This window comes from Talpa europaea, assembly GCF_964194135.1.
Source record: "Talpa europaea genome assembly, chromosome: 8".
Taxonomy (NCBI): domain Eukaryota; kingdom Metazoa; phylum Chordata; class Mammalia; order Eulipotyphla; family Talpidae; genus Talpa; species Talpa europaea.
Genome location: NC_140075.1, coordinates 40,480,210 through 40,506,987, shown reverse-complemented (window position 1 = coordinate 40,506,987; position 26,778 = coordinate 40,480,210). Strand labels below are relative to the sequence as shown.

Below are 26,778 nucleotides of genomic sequence, written 5' to 3'. Positions count from 1 at the left end.
TTCATAGCACTGCGCTCAACCTCCTGTGCCACCAGGGGAGGCCCAACAAAGACTTTAAAAAAATTTTTTTTAAAGACTTTTTTTTTTTAATTAATTTATTTATACAAGCACTGGGTACAGTCAGAAGCGCGGGAGGGTGAGAGAATTCACAAGAGCCAGAGCGGGGAGCAGAACAGGCAGAAGGACCGAAGCACACTGCTGAGGGGAGCAGCTGGCGCAGAGGGGAGCAGCGGGCGGCAGGAGAGGTCTGCGGGCCATGTGGGACCCTCCTCCCGTGGCCGGGGAGCAGCCGGGGATCGAACCGGCGCCACAGAGGCTGCGGGCAGCTTCGCAACCCAGCGCTCAACCGCTGCGCCACCAGGGAGGCCCTTTAAAGACTTTTTTTAATATTAAATTTTCTTTACCTGGTGCAGTCTTCAAAACAAACTTCCTAAATCCTTTCTGGCATGAGATTTAACTTTTCTACCTCAAAGAAGAAAAAGATGTTTATTTTATCATTTAATGTATGGAAAAGAAAAGGTATTTACCTTTTCCAACATGATGCAACTGGTTATACCAGTATTCCAAGAGATAAAATCCATCTCAAAATAAATCCATATTTGCCTATGGGAAGCCTATTTTTTTCCTCATTAAATTTTGTTTTACTGGGTCCCAAATTCTGTAACAGGTTTTTGGTCAATTTTGGTCAATTTGTTTCCATTAAAAAAAATGGGCCTCCCTGGTGGCGCAGCGGTTGAGCGCTGGGTTGCGAAGCTGCCCGCAGCCTCTGCAGCGCCGGTTCGATCCCCGACTGCTCCCCGGTCACCGGAGGAGGGTCCCACATGGCGCGCAGACCTCTCCTGCCGCCCGCTGCTCCCCTCAGCAGTGTACTTCGGTCCTTCTGCCTGCTCTGCTCCCCGCTCTGGCTCTGGTGAATTCTCTCACCCTCCCGCGCTTCTGACTGTACCCAGTGCTTGTATAAATAAATAAATAAATCTTAAAAAAAAAAAAGTACTGGTTTTAAAAATCAGTAACTTAAAACTGCAACACTAAAGAAACAAAATGGTCCACAAAAAACATTTTCCTTTTCTTCTGAAGATATAATATGCATTGTTATCATTAACCAGTCTTTTATTATTAAAGACCATTGAGATAAACTATTCTGTGATAGTTCTTCCTCCACTGATTAAGACTGGGGTGAGTCAGGGGGTAGGTAATTGGGGATAATATTCATTTAGCCTTCTGGGTTTTCTGAGCAGAGTTGGTGACCTTGCCAGCTCCTGCTGCCTTCTTGTGCACTGCTTCGTAACACCCACAGCAACTGTCTGTCTCACGACACGAACAACAAAGCGGTCCAAAGGAGAATAGTCAGAGACGTTCTCAAGACACATGGGCTTGCCAGGAACCATAGCAACTATGGCAGCATCATCAGATTTCAAGAATTTGGGACTATCTTTCAGCTTTTCCCCAGAATGACGATCAGTCTTCTCCTTCAGCTCAGCAAACATGCAAGCAATGTGAACAGGGTAGCACTCCAGCACAGGTGCATGTCCAGCACTGATTTGGCCAAGAGGGTTCAGAATAATCACCTATGCTCTGAAGCCAGCAGCTTCTGTTGGTGGGTCATTTCTGCTGTCACCAGTCACATTGCCACACCGAACATCTCAGACAGATGAAGCCCACATTGTCCCCAAGCAGAGCTTCACTTGAAGCTTCATGGTGCATTTCCACAGACTCTATTTCAGTTGTAACATTGACTGGAGCAATGGTGACAACCATATCAGGTTTGACACCAGTCTCAACTTGGCTCACAGGGACAGTCCCGATACTACCAATTTTGTATATGTCCTGGAGGAACAGACGCAGGGACTTGTCATTTGGACAACTTGGTGGCAGGATGCAATCCAGAGCTTCAAGCAGTGTGGTTATATATATATATTTTTAAGACTTATTTATTTATGCATAAAACAGCTGGGGTACAGACCAGAGGTGTGGGGCGGGCGGTAAGAGGATTCACCAGAGAGACAGATTGGGGAACAGGTAGACTGACTGAAATACTCTGCTGAGGGGAGCAGCGGGGGAGACAGGAGAGGTCTGCTGCACCATGTGGGTTAGCTCCCTGGCCTGCTGGGGATCGAACCTTTGCTGCGGTGGCTGTGGATAGCTTCACAGTGCTGTGCTTAACCCTTTGTGCCACCAGGGAGACCCCTCAAGCAGTGTGGTTCTATTGGCGTTGCCATCTTTATGGGTGATTTTCCATCCCTTGAACCAAAACAGATTAGCACTTGGTTCCAGCGTGTTGTCACCACTCCAACCAGAAATTGGCACAAATGCTAATATGTCAGGGTTGCAGCCAATTTTCTTAATATAGGTACTGACTTCCTTAATGATTTCCTCATACCTCTTCTGCCTGTAGGGTGGCTCAGTGGAATCTATTTTATTAACAGCAACAACTAATTGTTTTACACCCAGTATGTAAGCCAGAAGGGAATACTCATGGGTTTGCCATTCTTGGAGATAACGGATTCAAATTCACCAATACCAGCAGCCACAATCAGGACAGCACAGTCAGCCTGAGATGTGCCTGCAATCAAGTTTTTGATAAAAGTCTCTGTGTCCTGGGGCATTAATGATAGTCACATAATACTTGCTGGTCTCCAATTTCCACATGGAGCTATTGATAGTGATGCTATGCTCACATCCAGCTTTCAGTTATCCAATACCCATGCATACTTGAAGGAGCTCTTCCCCATCTCAGCACCTCCTCTTCAAAGTTTTTGATGGTTCTTTTGTCGATCCCACCACATCTGTAGATCAGATGACCGGTAGTGGTGGACTCACTAGAATCAATGTGTCTAGCAATGACAACAATGTTGATATAAGCCTTTTCCTTTCCCATTTTGGATTAGTTTAGCTGTGGCTTTCACAACACCTGTGTTTTGGCAGCAAACCTGTTGTAAAAAAAGCAAAGCCTATTTTTTTTTTTATCCTCTCCAATGGTACACCATTCTAACTTTTGAAGTTAATAAATATTGACATTTTCTCTGGAACACACGCTACTTTGCACACTGAATAAAATCATATTCTCACCTGCAGAGAAATGGCCCCAATTCCTCAATCTCTATAAGAATTATGTAACTACAATAGGAAACCAACCAGCTTCTTCTGTGTTAGTCCTAGCCTGGATTCTCATAATCTGTTCCAAAGTAGGATATTATTGAAAACCTAGGCTGCTTTGTCATATTTTTCTTTACTTAACTCTTTAGTACAAGGAAAATCATTAGGTTATAAACTATCTGATTCTTCTCTTTTGTATCCGTCCTTTGTGTATAATAGCACACTCTAATTGCACAATGAGCGATTTCACCAAATTAGTCTGACAATGGTCACTTTTCTAAACTGCCACTACTTGCTATACTCAGTTGCCAAAAAATATGGACTTTGGATGCTCTCCTCATGTTTGATTCTATTGCTTTTGGACCTCAGTCCCTAGTGGCCTGATGGATATTGCACTATACTTATAGAGTTGGAAGATTGAAGAATTTTAATTATCTCATAGATCATGCCTTGAAATTGGTAGAACTGAATGGAGAAAGAAGGTTTAGATACCATGAAGATGCTTTGCTGTTTACTAGTAGAACTCTAGCTGACAGATACTGGTGGTAGGCTAAATTATGACCACCCTCCCCCCAAAAGATGTCCATTTCCTTATCCTTGGAAGCGATGGATGTTATTTTGTATAGCAAAGAAGGACACTGTAGGTGTGGTTAAGGATTTTGAGATGGAGCTATTCTGCATTATCTGGATGGGTCATAAATGCAATATTACATGTGTCCTTAAAATAGGAAAACAGAGAGGGATTTGATGCACAGAGAACAGGCAATGTGATCATGGAAGCAGAGATTAAAGTGATGTAACTACAAGCCAAGGAGTGCTGGCAACCTCCAGAAGCTGAAAGAGGCAAAGGAACAGATTGTCTCCACCTGTCTCTGGATGGACAGCACACCCCTGCTGATGCCTTTATTCAACCCAGTGAAAAGGATCCAGTTCTATACACCAGAATGATGAAAGAATAAATATCTGTTCTTTTAAGCCACCAAGTTTGTGGCTATTTGTTATAGCCACAGGAAACTAAATGCAAACTCTTATATCTCAAATATTTCTATGTATTTTTCACTGCTCTTCTTGCTTAAATATATACACTTAACTCCCATTTTACTCCTTTTCTTTTTAATAGATTTTCTCTGTAGGTGTCTTTGAGAAAACAATCCTTCAAATTCTTTTCTAATTCCTTAGATGTTGTATTTCAAAACAACTTAATAAACATTTAGTGAACATCTGTTATGGATCTGGCGTTGGAGCTTTGGGGGGACATAAAGAATAAACAAATGGACCTTCCTGGTGGCGCAAGGGGTTAAGTCTCAGCACTATGAAGTCATTGGCAGCCACTGCAGCATGAGTTAGATTCCTGGCCAGGGAGGTGACCTACATGGTGCAGCAGACCTCTCCTATCCTGCCTGTTGTTCCCCTCAGCAGTGTATTTCAGTCGATCTGCCTGTTCTGTTCCCCACTCTGTCTGGGGAATCCTCTCACCCCCCACATCTGGCCTGTACCCCAGTTCTTATATGCATAAATAAAATAAATCTTTTAAAAAAGAATAAACATAAATTCCATCATTATCTGTATATTAATTGAGAAAGAGTATACATAAGATCATGACCCAATGTATGAAAAAAAATACAAAGGAAAGTGTCAAAGTCAGAAAGTGTTACAGAAATTCAGAAAAGAATAATCTGTGAGGGGTTAGAGTAGACTGGGGGGAACTTATTTTTAAAAAATTTTTATTTATTTATTTTTATTTTATTTTTATATTCCCCATGCAATTATAACCCCCTTATTTTGATCCCAAGCCCTCCTTTCCCCACCTCCCACCCCCCATAGGGTGTCTCTGGTTCATAGTTGTTTGTTGATTTTGATATTTTCTTTCTTATAGTTATTCTTTTTCCTGGTTTGGGGGGAACTTATTGAAGAGAGATTTTGATAGTAGGAATTTGAACAAAAAGAAAGGAATTTATATTTCATCCTCTGGATAGTGGGAATTCATTAAAGAATTCCCCCCCTCACTTTATTTCGTATTATAAAAGTAATCTAGACTTTTCTTTAAAAATAAAAGATTTATTTTATTTATTTATGCATTCAAGAACTGGGGTGTAGGCCAGAGGTGCAGGAGTGGGGGTGAGAGGATTCACCAGACACAGAGTGGCGAGCAGAGCAAGTAGAGCTACTGAAATACACTGCTGAGGGGAGTAGTAGGCGGAGCAGGAGAGGTCTGCAGCACCATGTGGGTTGCTCCCCAGTCCGGTATTGCATCGGACTCGGGGATCTAACTGGTGTTGCAGTGGCTGCAGATGGGTTCATAGTGCTGAGACTTAACCCCTTGTGCCCCCAGAGAGGCCCTAGGATGCAATTTATATAACTGCACCACTCTCAGAGAAAGTTTCAATAACAATTTTGTATATAGATTTCCAGAATTTTTGGTACATATAGTAATTTGCTTATATAATTATTATAGAAATTGGATCATACTGTAGATATTCTTTTGCAACCTACCCTGAAGACTTTTGAGCACACTGCAAGGAAAACCATATTTTAAGATGATTAATCTTCTGGCACATGCACATAGATCTCCCTAATCCATTTTAATTACAGTATTGACTGTACTGAGAGGAGAAATGGAAATAGAGTAAAGGCTGTTACAATAATTTGGGGAAAAAATAGGCTAGCATCCACAGCAATAGTTGATAAATTCAGAGATTCAAACCCGTTTTCCCCAACCCCCAGCAACCACCAATCTGTTATCTATTTCTGTGTTTGATTTTTTTTAGATTCCACATATAAATGAGATCATAGAGCATTTGTTTTTTCTGTCTGATCTTATTTCATTTAGCACAGTGCCTCATGGCAGGATTTTCTTATTTTCGTGGTGGAATAATATCCCATTCTATCTATTTATGTTTCTTTATCCATTCATCAGTAGGTACATACCTAGTTTATTCCCATCCTTGGTCATTGTAAATAACACTTTAGTGAACATGAGGGTGTGTGTGTGTGTGTGTGTGTGTGTGTGTACACAGATATCTCTTTAAGACTGAATTCCTTCAGATGATTTCCACTCATAAGTAAAATTGATTGCTGGATCATATGGTAGCTTTATTTTTTAATTTTTTGAGGACGTTCCACACCATAGAAAACATGCAGTTGTTTAACTGGCTTTGGCAATCAAACAATATATAATGTTCCGTTCTTCAAGACATATTCATCTACTAAAACTTTTAAATTGCTTCTTAGCAATTAGAGTTACTGTAGTGATCAATTTCCAGTATCTACAAACATAGAAGAATCATGCTGTACACCTGAAATCAATACATTATATATCAATTATACCTCAATAAAAGTTACTTAATTCATTATATGACTGCATCCTTATTTATTTGAACAGTTCTCCATTGATGGATATCTTGATTGGCCCTAATTTCTAGCTATTATTAACAGTTTCAGGGAACATTTTGTGTGAGTATATCTATAATCTGCCAAATTATTTTCTCAGGATAACTTTCTGGATATAGAAATAATGAATCAAAGCGCCATGTGCGTTAGCTCCCTGGCTGGGGATCGAACTCATGTCACAATGGCTGCCGATAGCTTGATAGCACTGACTTTAATCCCTGCGGCACCGGGGAGGCCCCCAGAGTCAAATTTTTGTTGAGAAAAATGGTGTGTGTGTGTGTGAGAGAGAGAGAGAGAGAGAGAGAGAGAGAGAGAGAGAGAGGAGTGTGTGTGTGTGTGTGTGTGTGTGTGTGTGTGAGAGCGAGAGAGCGAGAGCGCATGCGCGAGGGAGGGAGGGAGGGCGCGAGGTAAGGGATGCCCTCTCTTCGGAGTATACCATCACCATCTTGTGGCCTTTTGCCATATTACCATTGAGCATTTCAACACCACAATGCTTATTTTTGGAAATTTTTGGTAATCCTGTGGATCACATGAAATTTGCTAATATAGCTTACATGCCAGGAGTCCCCACCCTATGGTGAGATGAAATGGCTACTTTCATGCTGTGTTCTCACATGATTCTAAAACAACCCATTGATAAGGAAATCTAATAGATTTCATCAGAGTAGTTTTACTGCAAAGTGAAATTTTCAGTTTTGTTTTGTGTTGAGCAGAATCTGTTTTAGTGGTCCCTTTTGATTTGTAAAAATCATGATTGGGAGTCCGTAAATCTAACATTTTTTTCTGTCTCTTTGGTTATACTTAGGTGGAGTGTTTTTGTATTTTGTTTCAGTACTCCCCCACCTCAGTACTATTTTATTATGTTCCTTTTAAAAACTGTTTTTTTCCATCTTCTTCTCTTGTGGGTGGTTCCTCCTTTCCCTTTGTCTCTTTAACCTATTTTTTTCCCTCCTTTTCTCTCCTCATACTTCTTCAGTTTCTTTGGTATCCTTGCTGCCCATCACTTTTCTTCGGCTTCCTCTGCTAACACCCACACCCATAACCCCTTTCCTGTTCTATAACCTCCCTTCTTTGTTCTTTCTAATTCCTTCCCCCAGTAGATGAGTTCTGGCTCCTTTCATGTCGAGCACACTGACCTCATCTGCTCTGCTGCATGGGTCATTTAAGGACACAGCTCCCTGGTAACCCTTAAGCTTCAGGGTGGAAGCTAAATTCTTCTTATTCAAAGAAGCCAGTTACTTAACCTAACCCTATATTCCAGAGGAAAAGTTTCAAAAGGATATTTGTTACAGTTCTAAGAAATAGTTTCTGGCTCATTATCTTTTGTCTGTTGTTTTTTCTTAACAAAAATGTGAATTTTCTTAGGAAGTATATTGGGACGTTTTCCAAGCTCATATTTGCCTGCTACTTAATTTGCATGGGGTACAATTATTTGCTAGTGCTGTTCTAATTCTGAGTGAACGGAGCTCCTATGAAAACAAAAATTGAGGGCCTCTCTAGTGGTGCAAGGGGTGAAGTATCAGCGCCATGAAGCTATCAGCAGCCACTGCAGCAAGAGTTTGATCCCGGCCAGGGAGCTACCCGCTACCCACATGGGGTAGCAGACCTCTCATGTCTCACCAGTTACTCCCCTCAGCAGTGTATTTCAGTCATTTCACCTGTTCTGCTCCCCACTCTGTCTCTGGTAAATCCTCTCACATACACACCCCACACACTTCTGGCCTACACCCCAGCTTTTCTATGCATAAATAAAATAAATCTTTAAAAAAAATTTGAGACCCACCATGAATTACGATGACAGCAAGGACTTTTACTTATTAAACCCAGATTTACTCATTCTTTAGAAGCTGAAGACTTCTAAGACACCAAATTAACAGGAAAAAGATATGTGAATAAAAGATATAATCCTTACACAAAGCTTTTCCTCACTTATTCTAAAATAAACACATGCTCATTGTAGAAAATTTAAAAAACAAAAAAAATCTCAGCATCCAGAGTTAAATAAGCAGTACTGATGTTTTGATATTTTTACTATTTTTAAGTTTAATTTGACTTTTCAGTAGAGTCACTTGGTACAAAACTCAAAAGATACAAATCGTAGGCAGTGAGAGTGATGCTTCTTTTCCATTTTTATCCACCAGTCTCTAGTTCTTCTCCTTGGAGACAACCACCATTTCCAGCTTTTGTTGCAGTCTTTCAGAAATAGTCTATCCATTTGATAGGAGCTAGGGTCGGGGAGGGGATCGGGTCATACACTATGCATGGCATAGAAGGATATCTGCATATCATTTATGCCTTGTCTGCTCTGAGTTAATTTTCTAGCCCAAGAACTGTCCGGAGGAGTGCAGGCAGCCGGTGCTATCTGAAGACCAGCCTCAGCACACCGGGACCAGCATGAGGCCAGGTGTCCAGGAGGACAATAAGGAGCTCTGGGGACATCACAGGCTCCTGGAAGCACTGAAGGCCTGCTCATTGCTGAACAGTCTTTGTTCAACTCTCTATAAAAAGCCAGCTAGAAATGAAATGTTAAGGTGGTTTCTTTAGAGTGTTAACCCCCTGTCTTCCAGATTGCCGGCTATCTGATTAAAGCACACCTTAAAGATTCAATTCCTGCCTCTACATTATGGCTATTCAGTGGTGACAGGTGGCTCCAACTCCAGTTTTCCAGTTACACATTTACATGTTACATATACATACATGCACTTATTTAATGCTTGTTTTATATACACACTATTCAGATTTTGTTCCTTCTTACCCATGTATCTTGAGTCATTCCATATCAAAGCAAAATTCTTACTAAAATTATATGACATTTAAAAAGTCAAAAAGAACTAAATTCAAAACATTCAGTGTTTACGTTATCATGACTAAACAAGTGTTATAAGGATTTATAAGACCATTTACTAGGGCAAAGACACTTAGCTCCTCTGTGCTTCCTTCTGGTTCAGCACATATAAAAATAGGAATATGATCTATGTTTAAGGGTTATAGTGAAGATTGAATAGTTAGTTACCACAAGCCCCTATCCATAATTCTGATCTGACAAAACTCTGAAATGTAAAGTTTTTTTTTAAATAAATTTTATTTTTATATTCCCCATACAATTGCAACCCCCTTATTTTGACCCCAATACCTCCCCTCCCCGCTCCCCATCCCCCATAGAGTGTCTCTGGTTCATAGTTTTTTCTTGATTTTGATTTAAAGTTCTTTTATAATTCATTTGGTGGCAAATGTTGATCTGAAGTGACCAAAAGCTATTCAGTTTTGTTTACCCTTCTTAATTTGAATTTTCATACATTTACCATAGAAATTTAATGTAAGATTTTTTATTTAATTATGCATACAAGAACTGGGGTGTAGGCTAGAGGTGGGGGGGGTGAGAGGATTCATGAGAGTCAGAGTGGGGAGCAGAACAGGCAGATCTACTGAAACACACTGCTGAGGGGGGCAACGGGCAATGGAGAGGTCTGCTGCGTCATGCGGAGCACCTCCCAAGCGGGGGATCAAACCCGTGCCATGCTGTAGCGGCTGCGGACAGCCTCACAGAGCTGTGTCTCAACCCCTTGGGCCACCAGGGAATCCCAGCTTTTGAATTTTAAAACAGGTATGATTCCAAGGGTTTTGGATAAAGGACTGTGAACTTACTTGTAGAAAGCACTTAAAAAAGGTGCTTGGCACAAGGTATTATATATTATTATCTTACTGTCTTTGAGCCACATAACATATTGTATGTAATTCATTTTGTTTTTCTTGAAGTTAATTAATTGCCTTATTTTCTGTTTGCTTAATGTTAATGTTAGTCACAAATTTTTATAGACCAACAAAAGCAAATTTCCTATTTAAAATACCTAAACACATCAGATTGAAATATGTAAAACTGAAAGTGCAAATAATTATAAATGTATTAGTTTATTCCTTTATTGTCCCATCTGTCTCTAAAATGCAAGTTTCTGAAAATAGATACTTGGTCTATTTTGTTCTCTGTTTTATCACCAGTGCCTAAAGGAGGTGCTGGCACTGAGAAGGCACCATGCAGGGTGAGGTTAAAAAGTATCAGGCTTTTCTGCCCTCCCGCCATTAGGACTGATGATGGATCCCTGCAGTCCTGAATGCGTGCCTGATGGCGGGCACCTGGAGTAGGGTGTGGGCATGTGTAGGTGGATACACCTGGGCTGCGACTGGGCTTACAAGGGTGGTGTCACGGGGACGCCAGCAAAGCAAAAGAGAAAAGAAGGGAAAGCAGAGAGAGCTAAAGAGAGACCGGGAGAGAACCAGAGAGAACTAGGCCACGATAGAACACCAGAGAACCAAGGAAGAGTGAAGACTTGCTGGGCCTCCCAGCCACCCCCGCCCCCACCAGGCACCTCTGCCTGCCATGTACCTAGTTTTTTTTTTTTTTTTTTAAAGATTTATTTATTTATACATACAAGAGCTGGAGTACAGGCCAGAGATATGGGGAGTGAGAGGATCCACCAGAGACAGAGCGGGGACCAGAACAGGCAGACTGACTGAAATACACTGCTGAGAGGAGCAGCGGGCAAGACAGGAGAGGTCTGCTGTGCCATGTGGGTAGCTCCCTGGCGGGCCGGGGCTCAAACTTGTGCTGCAGAGGCTGTGGATTGCTTCACAGTGCTGTGCTTAACCCCTTGCACCACCAGGAAGGCCCACCATGTACCTAGTTTTAAATCCCAATAAAAGCCTGCAAAAGCCACCAAGGGCTCCAGGACTCTCCTCTTTTACCCTGTCTGCCCGATCATAGAGCTCCTGCTCCTGTCCCCTTCCTTGCACTACAAACCCTTATTGGATAGGCAAATGCAGCAGGTATTCTATTAAGTTTTACTTCTTAGCTTGTTTTCTCTTGGAGCTGTCAGTCCTCTTGCTCTAATTTGGACCAACAACTATCTTGGCCAGTAGGTCCAACTATTATTCCGGGAATTCCTTTTGCCTCTTTCTAGTCCTGAATTTCTACCTCTAAAGCTTGTCTCTTCCTTGGTGTAGACCCTCATTTTGGTAGATCACAATTCATCTATTGTAAAGCTTTTGAATGTCTCTGTCACAACATCCAGTTACTATCTCCCGTTTTTGTTTTTTTTAAAGCTTTTATTTTATTTACACAAGAACCGGGGTACAGGCCAGATGTGGGGGGGGGAGGGGGAGGGGGTAGGATTCACCAGAGAGAGAGTGGGGAACAGAACAGGCAGACTGATGAAATACACTGCTGAGGGGAGCAGCGGGTGAGACAGGAGAGGTTGGCCGCACCATGTGGGACCCTCACCAGCCAGCTGGGATCGAACTGGCGCTATAGAGGCTGTGCTTCACAGCACTGTGCTCAACCGCCTGCGCCAGGAGGGGAGGCCCGACATTAGGATTTCAATAAGATGTTGATGGGGCCTCCCCAGTGGTGCAGCAGGTTGAGCACAGCACTGTGGAGCTGTCTATAGCCTCTATGGCATGGGTTCAATTTCTGGCTGGCCAGGAAGAAACCCACAAGGCGCAGCAGACCTCTCCTGCCTTGCCAGTTGCTTCCCTCAGCAGCGTCTTTGATCCGTGTGCCTGTTCTGCTCCCTGCTCTGTCTCTGGTGAATCCTCTCACCCTCCCACACCTCTGGCCTGTACCCCAGTTCTTGTGTAAATAAATAAATCTTTAAAAAAAAAAAAAAGAGAGACTCAAATATTCAGACCATAGTACTAAGATACCTTTCCTAACTAAATCCCTTCATATTGATTGTTTCTGGTTTTCCTGTCTTCAGCATCTGTGGTCTAGATAATTTACTCATAAAATTTAAAATTTTCAAATGTTTTGGAATATGTTTCATTTTCCCTAAACTCTTGTATGAAACCATGCTTGCTATTTTTTTCAAAGATTTATTTATTTATGCATACAAGGGATCGAACTCCTGTTGCAGAGGCTGCAGATAGCTTCATAGTGCAGTGCTTAACCACTTGCGCCACCAGGGAGGCCCCTGCTAATATTTTAGGTCCCTATTTTTCTATCCTTATAGTACCTGTTACAAGGACCGAATTTAGTAAGGAATCTAGTAAAGCCAGACTGTCCTTGTTTACTGCTGCAATAAAGAGCAACTGCAGGCCTTCTCTCTTCTCCTTAGTTCAGATCAGCTTATCCCTTCTAAAGGCCAGCTCCTTCCACAAAGTACTCAGAAATAAGCCAAAGGACCCTCCTGTGGAATAGCAGTTTACCATAAATGGAGTAAATTTTCAGTTAATGTATTGTTGAATCAAACTGTTATTTTTTTCCCTCTAAGTCTTGATATTACCAATTTTTAAAACACATATTCCTGTTTTATGACTTGATGTGTAGGCATGTATTTTATAAATTTTAAAGATAAACACTGTGAAAAATTTGCAAGGATACACTAATTGTGTTGTATATCAACCTAATTGAATCTTTTTTTTAAAAAGATTTTTTTATTTATAGAAGAACTGGGATACAGGCCAGATGTGCGGGAAGGTGACAGAGTAGGGAACAGAATAGGCAGACTGACTGAAATACACTGCTGAGGGGTGCAGTGGGTGAGACAGGAGAGGTCTGCCCCGCCACGTGGTTATCTCCCTGGCCGGCCAGGATCGAACCCGCACTGCGGAGGCTGCAGACAGCTCAACCACCTGCACCACCAGGGAGGCCCAACCTCCCTGGTGAATCTTTGTTCTTAGGGATAATGTCTGTATCCTAACAGTGACAAGATCACTATTCTGAAGATTTATTTTCACCTTACGAAGGCAAAATGGGGAAAAAGAGACAATCTCTCAAAAAAGATGGGAAACAAAGAAGGAAAATGCAATAAAATTCTCCATCCCTGGGAATAAGAGATTATTTTAACATCCAAAGTTATATTAGTCAAACACAAACCCAATATAATGAACTTTTCCTTCTTTAGTAGTAAATGAATAGATTATTCTAACACTCCTAACATCATTGAAAATCATCTGGGTATAGGGCCTCCCCAGTGGTGCAGTGGTTGAGCGCTGGGTTGCAAAGCTGCCCACAGCCTCTGCAGCGCTGGTTTGATCCCTGCCACCTGGCGAGGGGCCCACATGGCGCTCCCTGCTCTGGCTCTGGTGAATTCTCTCACCCTCCAGTGCTTCTGACTGTACCCAGTGCTTGTGTAAATAAATAAATCTTTAAAAAAAAAATCATCTGGGTATAACGACGTGAGAGTAACTGGAAAATGACTTCTTCAGCTAAAATCTAATCAAGTATTAATACATTGCCTGCATTAAGGCAATGAATAGAAGAATGATGGTCAGGGTGAAGAACAGCAAAAACAAAAGCAAAGAGATAGAAATAAATTGTTTTGCACTAATCATAGAGGATAAACACATTAATTCTGCAAGTCATGGATATAGTGATTCAGCAAGCATCACCGCAATTCTACTTATTGAGAATTAATTTTCTAAATGAAAATGAACTGAATCACAATAAAACCAAATGCTTGTTTTCTCAGTACCCCATTTCAAACTCTCACAACATCCACTTTATACATAACAGTTCTAGGACAGATAATATACCCAGTCCTAGATCCTGCCATTTAAGCCCTATCAGGAACTCTTATTTGCAACAAAAATATATTTCATAATCCCAAACTAAAAATCCATTGCTGCTTATCCAAAATCAAACCCTCGCATTTAGGCACTACTTTATTTAACACAGGATATACATTTTTAAAAAAGAAAATTTAAGCTTTCAAAAAAAGACTTTGTTCTTTTACCTCTGCCAGTGACTCCATTTCTTTGAGCCAGGGAGGCCCAACCTAGTTGATTTATTTATTTATGCATACAGAAGTAAAGCAAGAGTTTACAGAAGTAAAGCAAGAGGGTTAATCTAGTACTGACTTTACATGAAAATTCTATTAGTTTCTGATTTTATAATGTACAATTGTAGCCACATTTTCTAGCTAAATCCTACTTTTTCTAGGCAAAATAAGCCAGTGTTTTCTTCAATTAGTCATGTTTTCTTCAATTAGTCATGGAAACAGCTTAGGGGGCTCAATGGCCTGTCATTTTTAAAAACAAACGCTGAAATAGAATAAAACAGAAGATACAGGGGATCGTAGACTATCTAGTGCGGAAGCACTGTTTAATGAATTACTGATTTCAAATTTAGACATACCGAATGTACTGGAGGAGAATGCAAGATTTATGATTGAGAAACACTGCTCTAAAACTGCGGGTGTTCTAAGTGTGATTTGAGGGATTTGCGAGATCGTCCCTTTCCCGATTATATACAAATGTGCGTGACGCCAGAATTTTCTTTATCTGCTGCCATCAAAACCTTTCTCAACAAAAAACCAAAAAACAAACAAACAAAAAAAACCTTTCTTAAAGACTGAACGCAGACGCAGGAAGGAGAATTCACAACTGTATCTTTTTCAGCCAGGCGTTAAAAGATATTTTCAAAACTGTACGACTCACTCTCCCAATTTCTTGTTTTAGGCGGAAAAAAAAAAAAGTCATTTAAAGTATTATTTTAAAATGTCCGCTTTAGGAATGAATCCGGTGACTATCACTGGCTACAACTCCCAGAAACAGAAGCGCCCGGCGCGCTCTACAGTGTCAGAGCCGCCGGCCAATGCGGAACAAAGGACTCGAGGCCGGGCTCGCGGCGGGTTTCTCGCGGCCGACGCGCGGGGTTGGTGGGGGGGCGCCCCGACACCGCCCGCCCCGCCCCGCCCCCGCCTCTCCCCGCCCCGCCCCGCTCAGAACCCCCGCGAATGAGGACAGCGCCGAGAAGGCGGGCTTGTGTACCTCGTGGACGTCGGGGCGTCGGCCCGCATAGGCTCCCGGCGCGCGCGAACTAGGTCACAGAGGGACGGGCGCGCCGCCGCGCGTCATTGCGACACTGTCGTGCTGCGCGGGGTCTGAGCCGTAAAGGCCGTCGCGGAGCCGCCCCCAGCGAGCGGCGGCGGACGAGCGCGGCCATGGCGGACATGGAGGACCTCTTCGGGAGCGATGCGGACAGCGAAACGGAGCGGAAAGGTGGAGCCGGCTGGACTTCGGGGGGCCTGCGTGCGGGGGTTTCTGGGGCGGCAGCCGGGGGCGGTCGGGCTCCCGGGCTGCGATCGCTCGGGCGCTGCGGGCGCGTCGTGGCGCCTCCTCGACTCCAGTCTCGGCGCCCCCTGCCCTCCCGGGGGTGCCGTTCTCCCCCGGCGGGCGGGCGGGCGTGGGGGGACACTCGCTGGGTGCACCTGGAAGTTGTAGGTGTGAGTGGAGAGTGAGGTGCCCGGGAGGTCGTGGAACGAAGGGGGCCAGCGAGGGGCCGCGGGCGGGCAACCTGGGGTCCTTCTGTCCTGCCTTGCACTGCCCAGGGCAGATGGAGGACTGCTTGTGAATGAATGGAAATTTGATGTTCGCGAATATGGAACTCGGGTGGACGAATTTACAGAGGGACTCAGAATGCTCCTTGAATAAGCCAGAGCGCGGCATGATTGGGAGTTTGAGATGTCTGGCTGAAGAGATTGTGGATCCTGGGATAGGGCTGAATACTGGCGTTGTGCACGGGAGAGAATGTGCCTTCTTAGAGCCTGTGCAAACGCTCTAGAATTTCTTGGTTCTGTGGTATTGGTCCTGGGAGCATGGGGAGTGTGTTTGGAGAGGACAGAAAAAGGAGTTGTTGATGAATTGAATGAATAAATATGTTTATGGTGTGTGGAAGAACTTATGGCACAAAGAGCGGGTATTTGAGTTTGAAATACGATTAAGGGCTATTTGAAGTGAGAAGCGACTCAAGACCAAGTTTATAATTATTGCAACCTCCAGGCTCAAAGTAATATATTTACTTTTTTCTTAGCAAAGTGCATTATTTTTCTTTCCTTCCCTCCTATTCCAGTATATAGTATGGTGATGGAAATTTAGTGTGAGGCCTCCACCCAGATGGGTATCTAGGGGTTCTGTCCAGGATGCCCTCGTTTTCATTCCTTGTAATAGTATGAGTTTTGGTGTTTTTTGGTTAGTCTAGCTTGTTAATTTTATTTTCAAAGAACAGACTTCTGGTTTCATCGATTCCATTCTTATTTTTTATTCTCTGTTTCATTTACACCTGCTCTAATTTTAATTTCTTTCCTTCTGCTTGCTTTGGGTTTAGTTTTCTTTTTCTATTTTCTTGCAGTATAAGGCCAGGTATCAATTTGAAATTATTCTTTATGTTTACAGCTACAAATTTCCTTGAGTACTGACTGCCCCGCCTCCCTTAAGTAATAGTATGCTATGTTTTTAATTTCATTCATCTCAAAATATTTTCTAATTTCCCTTGTGATTTCTTCTTTGATCATTTGAGTGCAATGTTAAATTTTCACTTACTTATGTATTTCCCAGATTTCCTTCTTTTGCTGATTTCCATTTTATTCCATTGAGATCAGAAAAGATCTGTGATGTGGTTTATTCTTAAATTTGTTGAGTTTTGGTTTCTGTCCTAACGTAATCTATCCTGGGGAGTGTTTCATGTATACTTAAGAATGTATATTCTAGGGCCTCCCTGGTGGTGCAAGGGGTTAAGATGCAACCTATGAAGCTATCTGCAGCCACTGTAGCATGAGTTCCATCTCCGGCCAGGGAGCTACCCATGTGGCGTGGCAGACCTCTTATGTCTCACCCGCAGCTGCCCCTCAGCAGTGTATTTCAGTAGATCTGCCTGTTCTGTCTCTGATGAATCCTCTCATCCCCCCACACCTCTGGCCTGTACCCCAGTTCTTGTGTGCATAAATAAATCTTTTTTTTTTTAAAAGAATATATTCTACTGCTAGTGGGTGGAGTATTCTGTTGACATCCTTTATATATAGGAAGGCTAGCATATTGTTATTCAGGTCCTCAGATTCCTTATAGATCTTCTGTCTAGTTGTAAATGGGATATTGAAGCTTCTTACTACTGTTTAGCTGTTTTCTCCCCTCAACTCTGTCAGTGTTTGTAGGTAGGTATATGTTTATAGTTGCTGTATTTTCATGTGGATTGATTCTTTTATAATTTTAAAATGTCTTTTTTGTCTTTTTTAACAATTTTATCACAAGATTTATTTTGCCTAATACCAGTGTAGGCACTATGGCCCTGGGTTTACTATTTAAGTGGAATCTTATCCTATCCTTTAACTTTAAATTTGTGTCTAAAGTCACTTGTAGACAGCATATAAATGGAATTTTTTTTTGGTCCACTCTGCCCATTTCTGCCTGTTCAGTGGAGAAGTTAATCTATTTACATTTAAATTATTGGTAAAGGATGACTTCTATCCTTTTGCTATTCGTTTTCTATGTGTCATCTTTTTTGTTTCTTAATCCCTCTATTACTCTCTTTTATATCTAATTTTTTCCATTATTTACTGTTTTGATTCAATTCTTATTTATTTTTTTCTGTATATTTTTTAGTTTTTGTTTGTTTTTTAGTGGTTACAGTTAACATCAAATTCATAACAGTCGAGTCTCCCCTGGTGGTGCAGGCGGTTGAGCAAAGCGCTGTGAAGCTGTCCGCAGCCCCTGCAGCGCAGGTTCAAGCCTGGCCAGCTGGGGAGCTACCCACATGGTGCGGCAGACCTCTCCTGTCTTGCCCGTTGCTCCCCTCAGCAGTGTATTTTTGTAGATCTGCCTGTTTTGTTCCCCACTCTGTCTCTGGTGAATCCTCTCACTCTCCTGTGCATCTGGCCTGTACCCTGTTTCTTGGATGCATGAATAAATAAATCTTTAAAAAAAAAATTCCTAACAGTCAAGTTTGGATTAACACCAATTTGATTTCAGTAGTATACAAAAGTTTATTTCTGGTATTAGCTGTTATCTTTTTTGAGGATCTCTTGTATGGCGCAAGCTGCTTCTCTCTTTTGCTGTTTTCAGGGTTCTTTTTTGTCTTTGCCTTCAATATTTTGAGAATGATGTATCTAGGAGTGGGTTTTGTTAACTTTATCCTACTTGGGATTTACTGAGCTTCCTGGGTGTGTGTAGGTTGATATATTTTATCTGATTTGGGAAGGGTTTTTTTTTTTTTTTTTTGGTGTTTTTAAAAAATTTTTAAAAATTTTTTACATCATTGTTCAATTTTAAACTATTTACTTCCCCCTCCCCCTCAGGTGTAGTCCCCATAGAATTTCCCTCACCAAAGCACCCGTGCACCATTACCACAGTCTGATTTGGGAAGTTTTTAGGCCATTATTTCTTCATATATTCTTTCTGCTGTTGGACTTTCTCTGTTGGACTCCCATTATACATGTGTTGGTTATTTGATGGTATCTCACAAGTGTTTTAAGCTTTATTCATTTTTTGTTATTTTTAATCTATCTTAAAATTTGCTAATTCTTTCTTCCTGCTCAGTTCTGCTGCTTAGCCCCTTAGTGAACTTTTCCTTTGTTGTTTAATCTCCACAATTTTCTAGGGGTGTGTGTGTGTTTTGGTAATATAATACCTTTTTATTGAGAGTCACTTTGTGGTAAGAAATCGTTTTAATTATATTAGTGTCATCAGGGACAGTTTCTAGCTTTTTTTCATCTGTATGGGGCATACCTATTTCTTTGCAGACCTTATAATGATTTGTTGTTAACTGGTCATTTTTAATATCATAATATGGCAACTCCGGAAATCACATTCTTACCTCTCCTTGGGTTTTGTTGTTGCTATTTTTGTAGCAGTTATTATTTAATGACTCTTTTCAACCAGTTTTACAAAGATTGCAATTTTTATTGTATGTGATAACCTTTCTGTTCTGTTCGCTTAGTGGTAACTAGAGATTAGCTAGTGGTAATTAAAGATTTAATTTCTTTAAATGCTTAGACACCCCTCCCCATAAATTGTAGGTTCCTTTATGTGTTTGATGGGGCATACTTTGAACACTCAACCATGCAATTGACAACCTTTCTTTGTCTTCATTTCCTGAGTTCCCAGAGCTGAAAGTCAGCCAGAAGTGAGACTCCTAGGCATGTGTGTTGACTTTCAGAGCTGTAGGGATATGCGGGATCTTTTAAAAGTCTTTGTTCCACATGTCATTCCCCAGCCTTTCTCCCAAGCTTTTGGTTAGTCTGTTGTTGACCCCAAATGTTATCCATTATCCCAGAGAGAGGAAACTAATATATTTGCCTGTAAATGTTTTTGCCATGCATACCCCAGTAACTGCACTGGGAAAGTTCCAAGTTAGGTGAGATAAAGGTGAGCCTTTGAGCCAGTCCTTCAGTGATCCACCAGACAGATCATAACTAATAACCATGGTTCTTGCCAAATGAGGCCCATTCTGCTCCCTTCCATAGTGATTTTTCCCCCAGTAATTTGGGCTGTTATCTTCAAGGCACCATTGAGCTGGGGAGTGAGGGTTTGGGGACAGACTAAGTTAGAATGCCACAAAGTTGTTTTCTTAGTTTCAGCATACTTTTGATTAATTTCCAAAGTACCAAGGAATTTGGTTCTAATACTTTTTGATTAGGTCTTTGTTTTTTCTTTAAAATATTGGGATTTATTGACTTTTGCTGTTCCTTACATTGTCTTTTTTTTTTTTTTTTAACATCATCCTTTGTATATATGATTCTATAGATTCTGATTCTGGTTCGGACTCAGATTCTGATCAAGAGAACGTTGCTTCTGGCAGTAATGCCTCTGGAAGTGAAAGTGATCAAGATGAAAGAGGTGATTCAGGAAAACCAAGTAATAAGGAACTGTTTGGAGATGACAGTGAGGATGAGGGAGTATCTCATCATAGTGGGAGTGATAATCACTCGGAAAGATCAGATAATAGATCAGAAGTATCTGAGCGATCTGACCATGAAGACAATGACCCCTCAGATGTAGATCAGCACAGTGGTTCAGAAACCCACAATGATGATGAAGATGAAGGTCACAGATCAGATGGAGGGAGTCATCACTCAGAAGCAGAAGGTTCTGAAAAAGCACATTCAGATGATGAAAAGTGGGGCAGAGAAGATAAAAGTGACCAATCGGATGATGAAAAGATACAGAATTCTGATGATGAGGATCTGGCACAAGGATCTGATGAAGATAAGCTGCAGAATTCTGATGATGATGAGAAAATGCAGAACACAGATGATGAGGAGAGGCCTCAACTTTCAGATGATGAAAGACAACAGCTATCTGAGGAGGAGAAGGCTAATTCTGATGATGATGAACGACCAGCAGCTTCTGATAATGATGACGAGAAACAGAATTCTGATGATGAAGAGCGGCCACAGATGTCTGATGAGGAGAAAATGCAAAATTCTGACGATGAAAGACCCCAGGCCTCAGATGAAGAACCTAGGCATTCAGATGATGATGAGGAGCAGGACCATAAATCAGGTAAATACATTTATATGAGAACTAAATGATTTAGTAGAGCCAGTCATGTATAGCTGTGACCGTTTGTTCTTTTTTTTTTTTTAATCTCTAGACTTAATACCCTGTTGTTTTTTTTTTTTTTGTTATTCTATCACTCTGTTTCAACCTTTTCTTAAGAGTATATATTTTGCTTTAAATTTTCTCCCCTAATCCATTTATTGGCTCTTGTCTCTTTCCCTTCCATTTGATAACTGACGATAGATCAGAAGAAGATCAAGAGGACGCAGATGTGTGGTAGAGTAGTGAAATACTGAATAGATTTGGTTTCATTTCCCTTGATAACTAAAGAGCATGCCTCAGGTGAGACTAGATTGGCCAGGGGGGGAAAAATTGCCATTGAAATGTCTCTATAAGACAGCTGTATAGAAGTGTGGACACCAGTTTCCAGCTTAGCTCTTTTAATCTTATCCAGAGGTAATCAGGCTCCAAAGAGTTGATCAGACTATCAAATCCACAAAAACTAACTTGTAAAAATTGAATTGCAAATTTGTTTGTTGCAAGGTCAGTTATTTCTCCCTTATGATTCTGTCATTTCCCTTGGGCAAATCTACTTTGGATGCCAAATTATAGTAATCAGGAGGTTGTCTGGAGAGAATAACATAGAAAATGAAAACGTGGCTGGATGATCTCAAAGAACTACAGTAGCTTGCCTCATATATCCTACCCTAGGGAGATTATGCCTGGGTGAAAAATACTCATTTCTTAAAGACTAGAAAGCACACAGGTGGACTTTGGCTTCCAAATTCCCCTTTTACAGTAGTCATTTACACAATTCTGCTCAAGTTAACAGGTTCATCATCTGGAATACTTTTAAAATCTAGACATTTTTTAGACATTATTTAAGCCACCTTGATTAGTTTGTAAGTCCTCCTGGCTACCTGTATTGTCTCGTGTTTATAGGTGATTGATTATTATTACATGTTGAACCTTTCTTAGCATAAATATGGAGGTGGTGGTGAGGGCAGTCTTTTCCTTTTTAACACATACCTTACAGGATAACATTAAAGATCACATTTTGACATTATTAGGATAGGAGATTATAATATTTCCAGAGATGGATCTAGGTCTGTATAGACTATTAGGTATTAAGTAACTAATTGAGAGTAGAGTTAGTTGTTGAATAATTAAAGAATCTCTAAGATTCATGTACTGCTTCCCAAATACTAGCAGACTAACTAACATAAGACTAGGGACTAGGGTCATAGTAGGGAATCTTATAATTGGTCATCCTGTTTAACTCCTAACTAGTTCTACATTGGTTCTGTTGATTTTCTTGAAGTTTTTAGGTAAACAGTTACGTCGTCCAGAAGTAATGATGTATTTCTCATCCATTGCTTTAAATGCCTTCCCCCCCACCCCATAATGATAAAGAAATTTAATAAGTTTCAGTACTACTTTTCTGTTTTGCTTCTTACAGAAATCATTGTTCCTTAATTTTATTTTTAAATTAACTCTAATAAGTTGATTTGTGCAGTTCTGTTAATGTCAACATGTGTATACGTTTGTGTAACCATTGTCAGTTAGGATACAGAGCAGTTCTAATACCCGAAATCCTCCATGCTAACCTTTTGTAGGCACATCATTCTTCTACTATTCACCGCTGGCAATTACTAGTCTGTTAGTAAGTTTTGACATTTTGATAAAGTCATCCTATAAATGGAATTGTACAGTATGTAACCTTTTTTCTTAAGCTTCCTTTACTTATCAAAACATTTGAGATCTATCAGATTGTTGCATATTTCAATAGCTTCTTATTTATTGCTGAGTAGGTTTCTGTGGTATGGGTGTACCACAGTGTTGCTTTTAAAAAATGTACTTCAAAGTTATGATGTGACTGTGATTATGCAGAACTTGTAATTCTTGTCTTGCAGAATCTGCCAGAGGTAGTGATAGTGAAGATGAAGTTTTACGAATGAAACGCAAGAATGCAATTGCATCCGATTCAGAAGCGGAGAGTGATACTGAGGTACCCAAAGGTATGCTGTATACATGTAAATATATAAATAAATTAATTAACTGATTTCCACCCCTCTTTCTGCATTTAACTTAGTGTTTGCTGTAGGCTACAATGACCATAGAAGAGAGTGTGATAATCTAGTATACAGGGGAAGTTTTGCAGATGTGGGAAACTGCTTGTGCTTACTCTGTTAAAGAACTTGCTTCTTTGTTTATCATAAAAGTGAATCTGTTCTTAGAGGGCTGAGTCTCTATTCAAGATGGAAGTGGCAATATTCATTTTTCAGTTTGCATAATGGCAGTCATAGGGCAGCTTGTTCTTAAGTTGACGGGTTAATACCAGATGAAGAACCTGATTCTTTAAGCTATGGGTTAGTTGAAGAGTTCATAAAAACCCAGTATTAAGTAAAGTAGGTATGTTGTAAGGATAAAAGATCTACCTATGCTTCTCTATGTATGACTGTTTCAAATGGTTTAACAGTATACAGTAAAGATGTTAGTATAAAGTTAAAGCAAATATAATTTTAATAGTTTGATTATGCATAGCCATTGTGCTGAATAGTAACATTAGGCACTAATGTTAAGTAGTTTATATAAAATATCATAGGTCACATTGTAAAGTAAAGGGGTCAACCAGCGAGAGAAAGCTGGACAGAACACAAGCTCTAGAATTTTCTTAAGGATCTTTGAATATAAGTAGTAGTTCACATAGACTTTGGAATGAGATGATCCAAATTGAAATCTTTGTGCTTTCCAAAAATGATGAAAACATGATATTATACATTTGCCCAAACCCACACAATCCACACCTTATGTTTCAAAATTAAACCTTAAAGTAAAGTATGGTCTTTGGATGACTATGATGTGTCAAGGTAGGTTCATCAACTGTAACAAATGTACCATTCTGGAGAAGAATGTTTATTATGGGATGATGTTTTTAGTTAAATTTATTACTAGGGCCTCCTCGGTGGTGCAGTGGTTGAGCGCTGGGTTGCGAAGCTGCCCGCAGCCTCTGCAGCGCCGGTTCGATCCCTGGCTGCTCCCCGGGCACCGGAGGAGGGTCCTACATGGCGTGCAAACCTCTCCTGACGCCCGCTGCTCCCCTCAGCAGTATACTTCGGTCCTTCTGCCTGCTCTGCTCCCCGCTCTGGCTCTGGTGAATTCTCTCACCTTCCCGCGCTTCTGACTGTACCCAGTGCTTGTATAAATAAATAAATAAATCTTTAAAAAAAATTACTGCTGGATTGGGGGGGCGGAGCAACATGGCGGCGAGGAGACGCTGCGAGTAAGATCTCCCATTAAAAAAAGTTAATAGGGAAGAAAAGCGGCAGGTCCCAGTGAGAACTGGGACACGGAAGATAAACGGACGACTCCAGCAAACTACCCGAAGAAGAAAGTGGCCATAAAAGAGGACTAGAAGGGAGGAAAGCGCAGAACCCTGCTCCCCTCCCCCGCCCACAGAGTTGGCACTCTCCGACCAGCAGAGAGGAGGAAAACAACAAACTAAAACGACCAACAAGAACGAACTACACATCAAGCGGGACTGTGAGTGGAAAGGAACTATTGCAGCCACCACACCCCATGAACGGAGCTGTGGAGAACCCTGCAGGATTCGCTGCGGCGGTGAGCGAACGGCTCCGGGCGCCATTGGAGAACAAAGAAACGGAGCTGTGGAGAACCCTGCAGGATTCGCTGCGGCGGTGAGCGAACGGCTCCGGGCGCCATTGGAGAACAAAGAGACTCTGGAGGAGACCTGCACTCAGCCCCGGGCCGGCCGGTAAGCTTGCGCGGAAAAGCGGCGCTTGGCGCGCTTGAAAAGCAAATGTGGATCGGGATCGCGGCTGCCCAGGTCCCCACGCCTGTGACCTAGGCTTGCGGGGAGACGCGCGGAGGCCCTCACTGAGTAAGCAGGAACCAGGCGCCCAGGCACGGGAGCGGGTGCAAAAGGCGCCATTCCCGCGCCACTGAACTGGGCTAGGGCCCGCGTCCTGGACCTGAGGGCTTTGGAACTGAGACCCGGGGCACGAAGTTCGGGGCGTGGGTTCTCCACGACGGTGGGGCACAAGGCAGACACAGCACCCCAAAGCCGTTGAGGTTTACCCTACCATTCCCGCTCTGTTCCCTGTCTCACGGGGTGGTGAGGGGGGGCAAAAAACAGCCCCCCAAGGACAATAGGAGAGCTCTCTGGTGCCACCTAGCGACCAGAAAAAAAAGTCACTAACACCCCATAGAACAGGGAAATTTCTTAAGACTGCTTGAAAAGGGCAGAAGGCTCCCGGAGGAGACAGTGGCCAGCTGGGAAGTTAGGCCACGCCAGGCCCTTTCCGACCAGCAGTCTGAGCCCACAGAGGGAACAGGCACCCACGGCCGGGGCAGACCGGGCGCGCAGAAGAGTGTGCCTGAGACCGGATGCTCAGGGACTGAGTCCCGCGTTGCCATTTTAGAACAGGGACATTTCTTCAGTAAAGACTTCCTGAAACCAGCAGAAAGCTCCCTCAAAAGCCAGAGATGGCTCCTGGAGGAGCCAGAGGGGAGCGGAGAAGTTCACCCAAGATGCTGGCCCCTCCGAGCAACACAGTGTCCCAATGCATACGACAAATTAGAAAACAGACAGCAGGGAGTAGAAGAACCACACTCAACCTAACAACTCCTCAGGAAAAAAAGCACACCACAAAAAGAAAACCACCCCCCAGATTGCAACGACAGTAACTTGGAAGAACTTCTGAGCCTTCCAGAAAGAGAATTTAAAATTGCTGTGATTAAAAAAATGACAGAACTCATAAAGGAAAACAATGATCAGAAGAAGGAAATTCAGTCCCTAAAGAGGGAAGCAAAAGAAACGCAGGAGATCAAAGAATTAACGGAGGAACTAAAGAACTCTCGGAAAAACAATGAAAGCAGAATAGATGAAATGGAAGAATGAATAAGTACTCTTGAAGACACAGAAATAAAAAGAACCAAAACAGAAAAGGAAAGAGAAGTACGAAGGAAAAAGAATGAAGAAAGACTTCGGGAACTATCTGACTCCATGAGGAAAGGAAATATAAGAGTTATAGGAATTCCAGAAGGAGAGGAGAGAGATGTAGGAACAGAGAAAATATTCCGGGAGATAATTGAAGAGAACTTCCCAAACGCGAAGAAGGAGCTGAAAATTGATATACAAGAAGCAAGAAGAACACCAAACTTCCACGAAGTAAGGAAAAATACAGCAAGACACATAATAGTAAAGCTCCCAAGAATCCAGGACAAGGAAAAAATAATGAAGCTGACAAGGAGAGAGTGGAGGGACATAGTCAACAGGCTCCAAGAAAACAGATGCCAACCAAGAATACTCTATCCCGCAAAGCTCTCCTTCCTCTATGAAGAAAGAATAAGGACCTTCCCAGACAAAGAGAAACTCTGGAATTTCATTACGACTAAACCCCCACTCCAAAAAATACTACAAGGAACCCTAAAGCCAGAACCTTAGAGGGACGAATAACAACGAAAGAAGGCCAAAAAAAAAAAAGTTATTAAAAGAATAAATAAATAAAATCAAAGGAAAGACAAACACAATGGCAAATACAGATACTAACATATCAATATTAACTCTAAATGTAAATGGACTAAACTCTTCAATAAAAAGACACAGAGTTGCAGCCTGGATTAAGAAACAAAACCCAACCTTTTGCTGTCTCCAGGAAACACATTTAGCTACAAAAGATAAAAATAAGCTCAAAGTTAAAGGATGGAAAACAATCCTACAAGCAAATGGACCAAAAAAGAAAGCAGGAACAGCTATACTTATATCAGATAAAACAGACTTCAAACTCAAAAAAATAAAAAGAGACCCCAATGGTCACTACATTATGATCAAGGGGACAATACTTCAAGAAGAAATAACACTCATTAACATATACTCACCTAACGAAGGAGCACCAAAATATATCAGACAACTGTTGTCCTCTCTGAAAACAGACATCAGAGAAAACACATACGTAGTGGGAGACTTCAACACACCACTATCAACAATGGATAGATCAACAAGAC

The 26,778-nt window shown here is 41.7% G+C and overlaps 1 protein-coding gene and 1 pseudogene across 4 annotated transcripts in view; one reads left to right on the top strand and one right to left on the bottom strand.

The window, feature by feature from the left end:
- Positions 1-1,209: 1,209 nt before the first annotated feature.
- Positions 1,210-2,878, bottom strand: LOC311175033 (elongation factor 1-alpha 1-like; annotated as a pseudogene). Its single transcript has 2 exons — positions 2,177-2,878; positions 1,210-1,903 (listed from the first exon to the last, which is right to left on the bottom strand). The product of its transcript is annotated as an elongation factor 1-alpha 1-like (transcript).
- A 12,544-nt stretch (positions 2,879-15,422) lies between these two features.
- The window catches only part of LEO1 (LEO1 homolog, Paf1/RNA polymerase II complex component), a gene marked incomplete at both ends in the record, with an annotated part of 31,683 nt that continues 20,327 nt past the window's right edge, over positions 15,423-26,778 (top strand). For all 3 annotated transcript variants that reach the window (XM_084241275.1, XM_084241273.1, XM_084241274.1), the window contains 3 exons: positions 15,423-15,480; positions 19,996-20,754; positions 22,665-22,776. In XM_084241275.1, coding sequence (XP_084097401.1) covers positions 15,423-15,480; positions 19,996-20,754; positions 22,665-22,776 — 929 coding nt within the window. The remainder of the gene's footprint in view (positions 15,481-19,995; positions 20,755-22,664; positions 22,777-26,778) is intronic.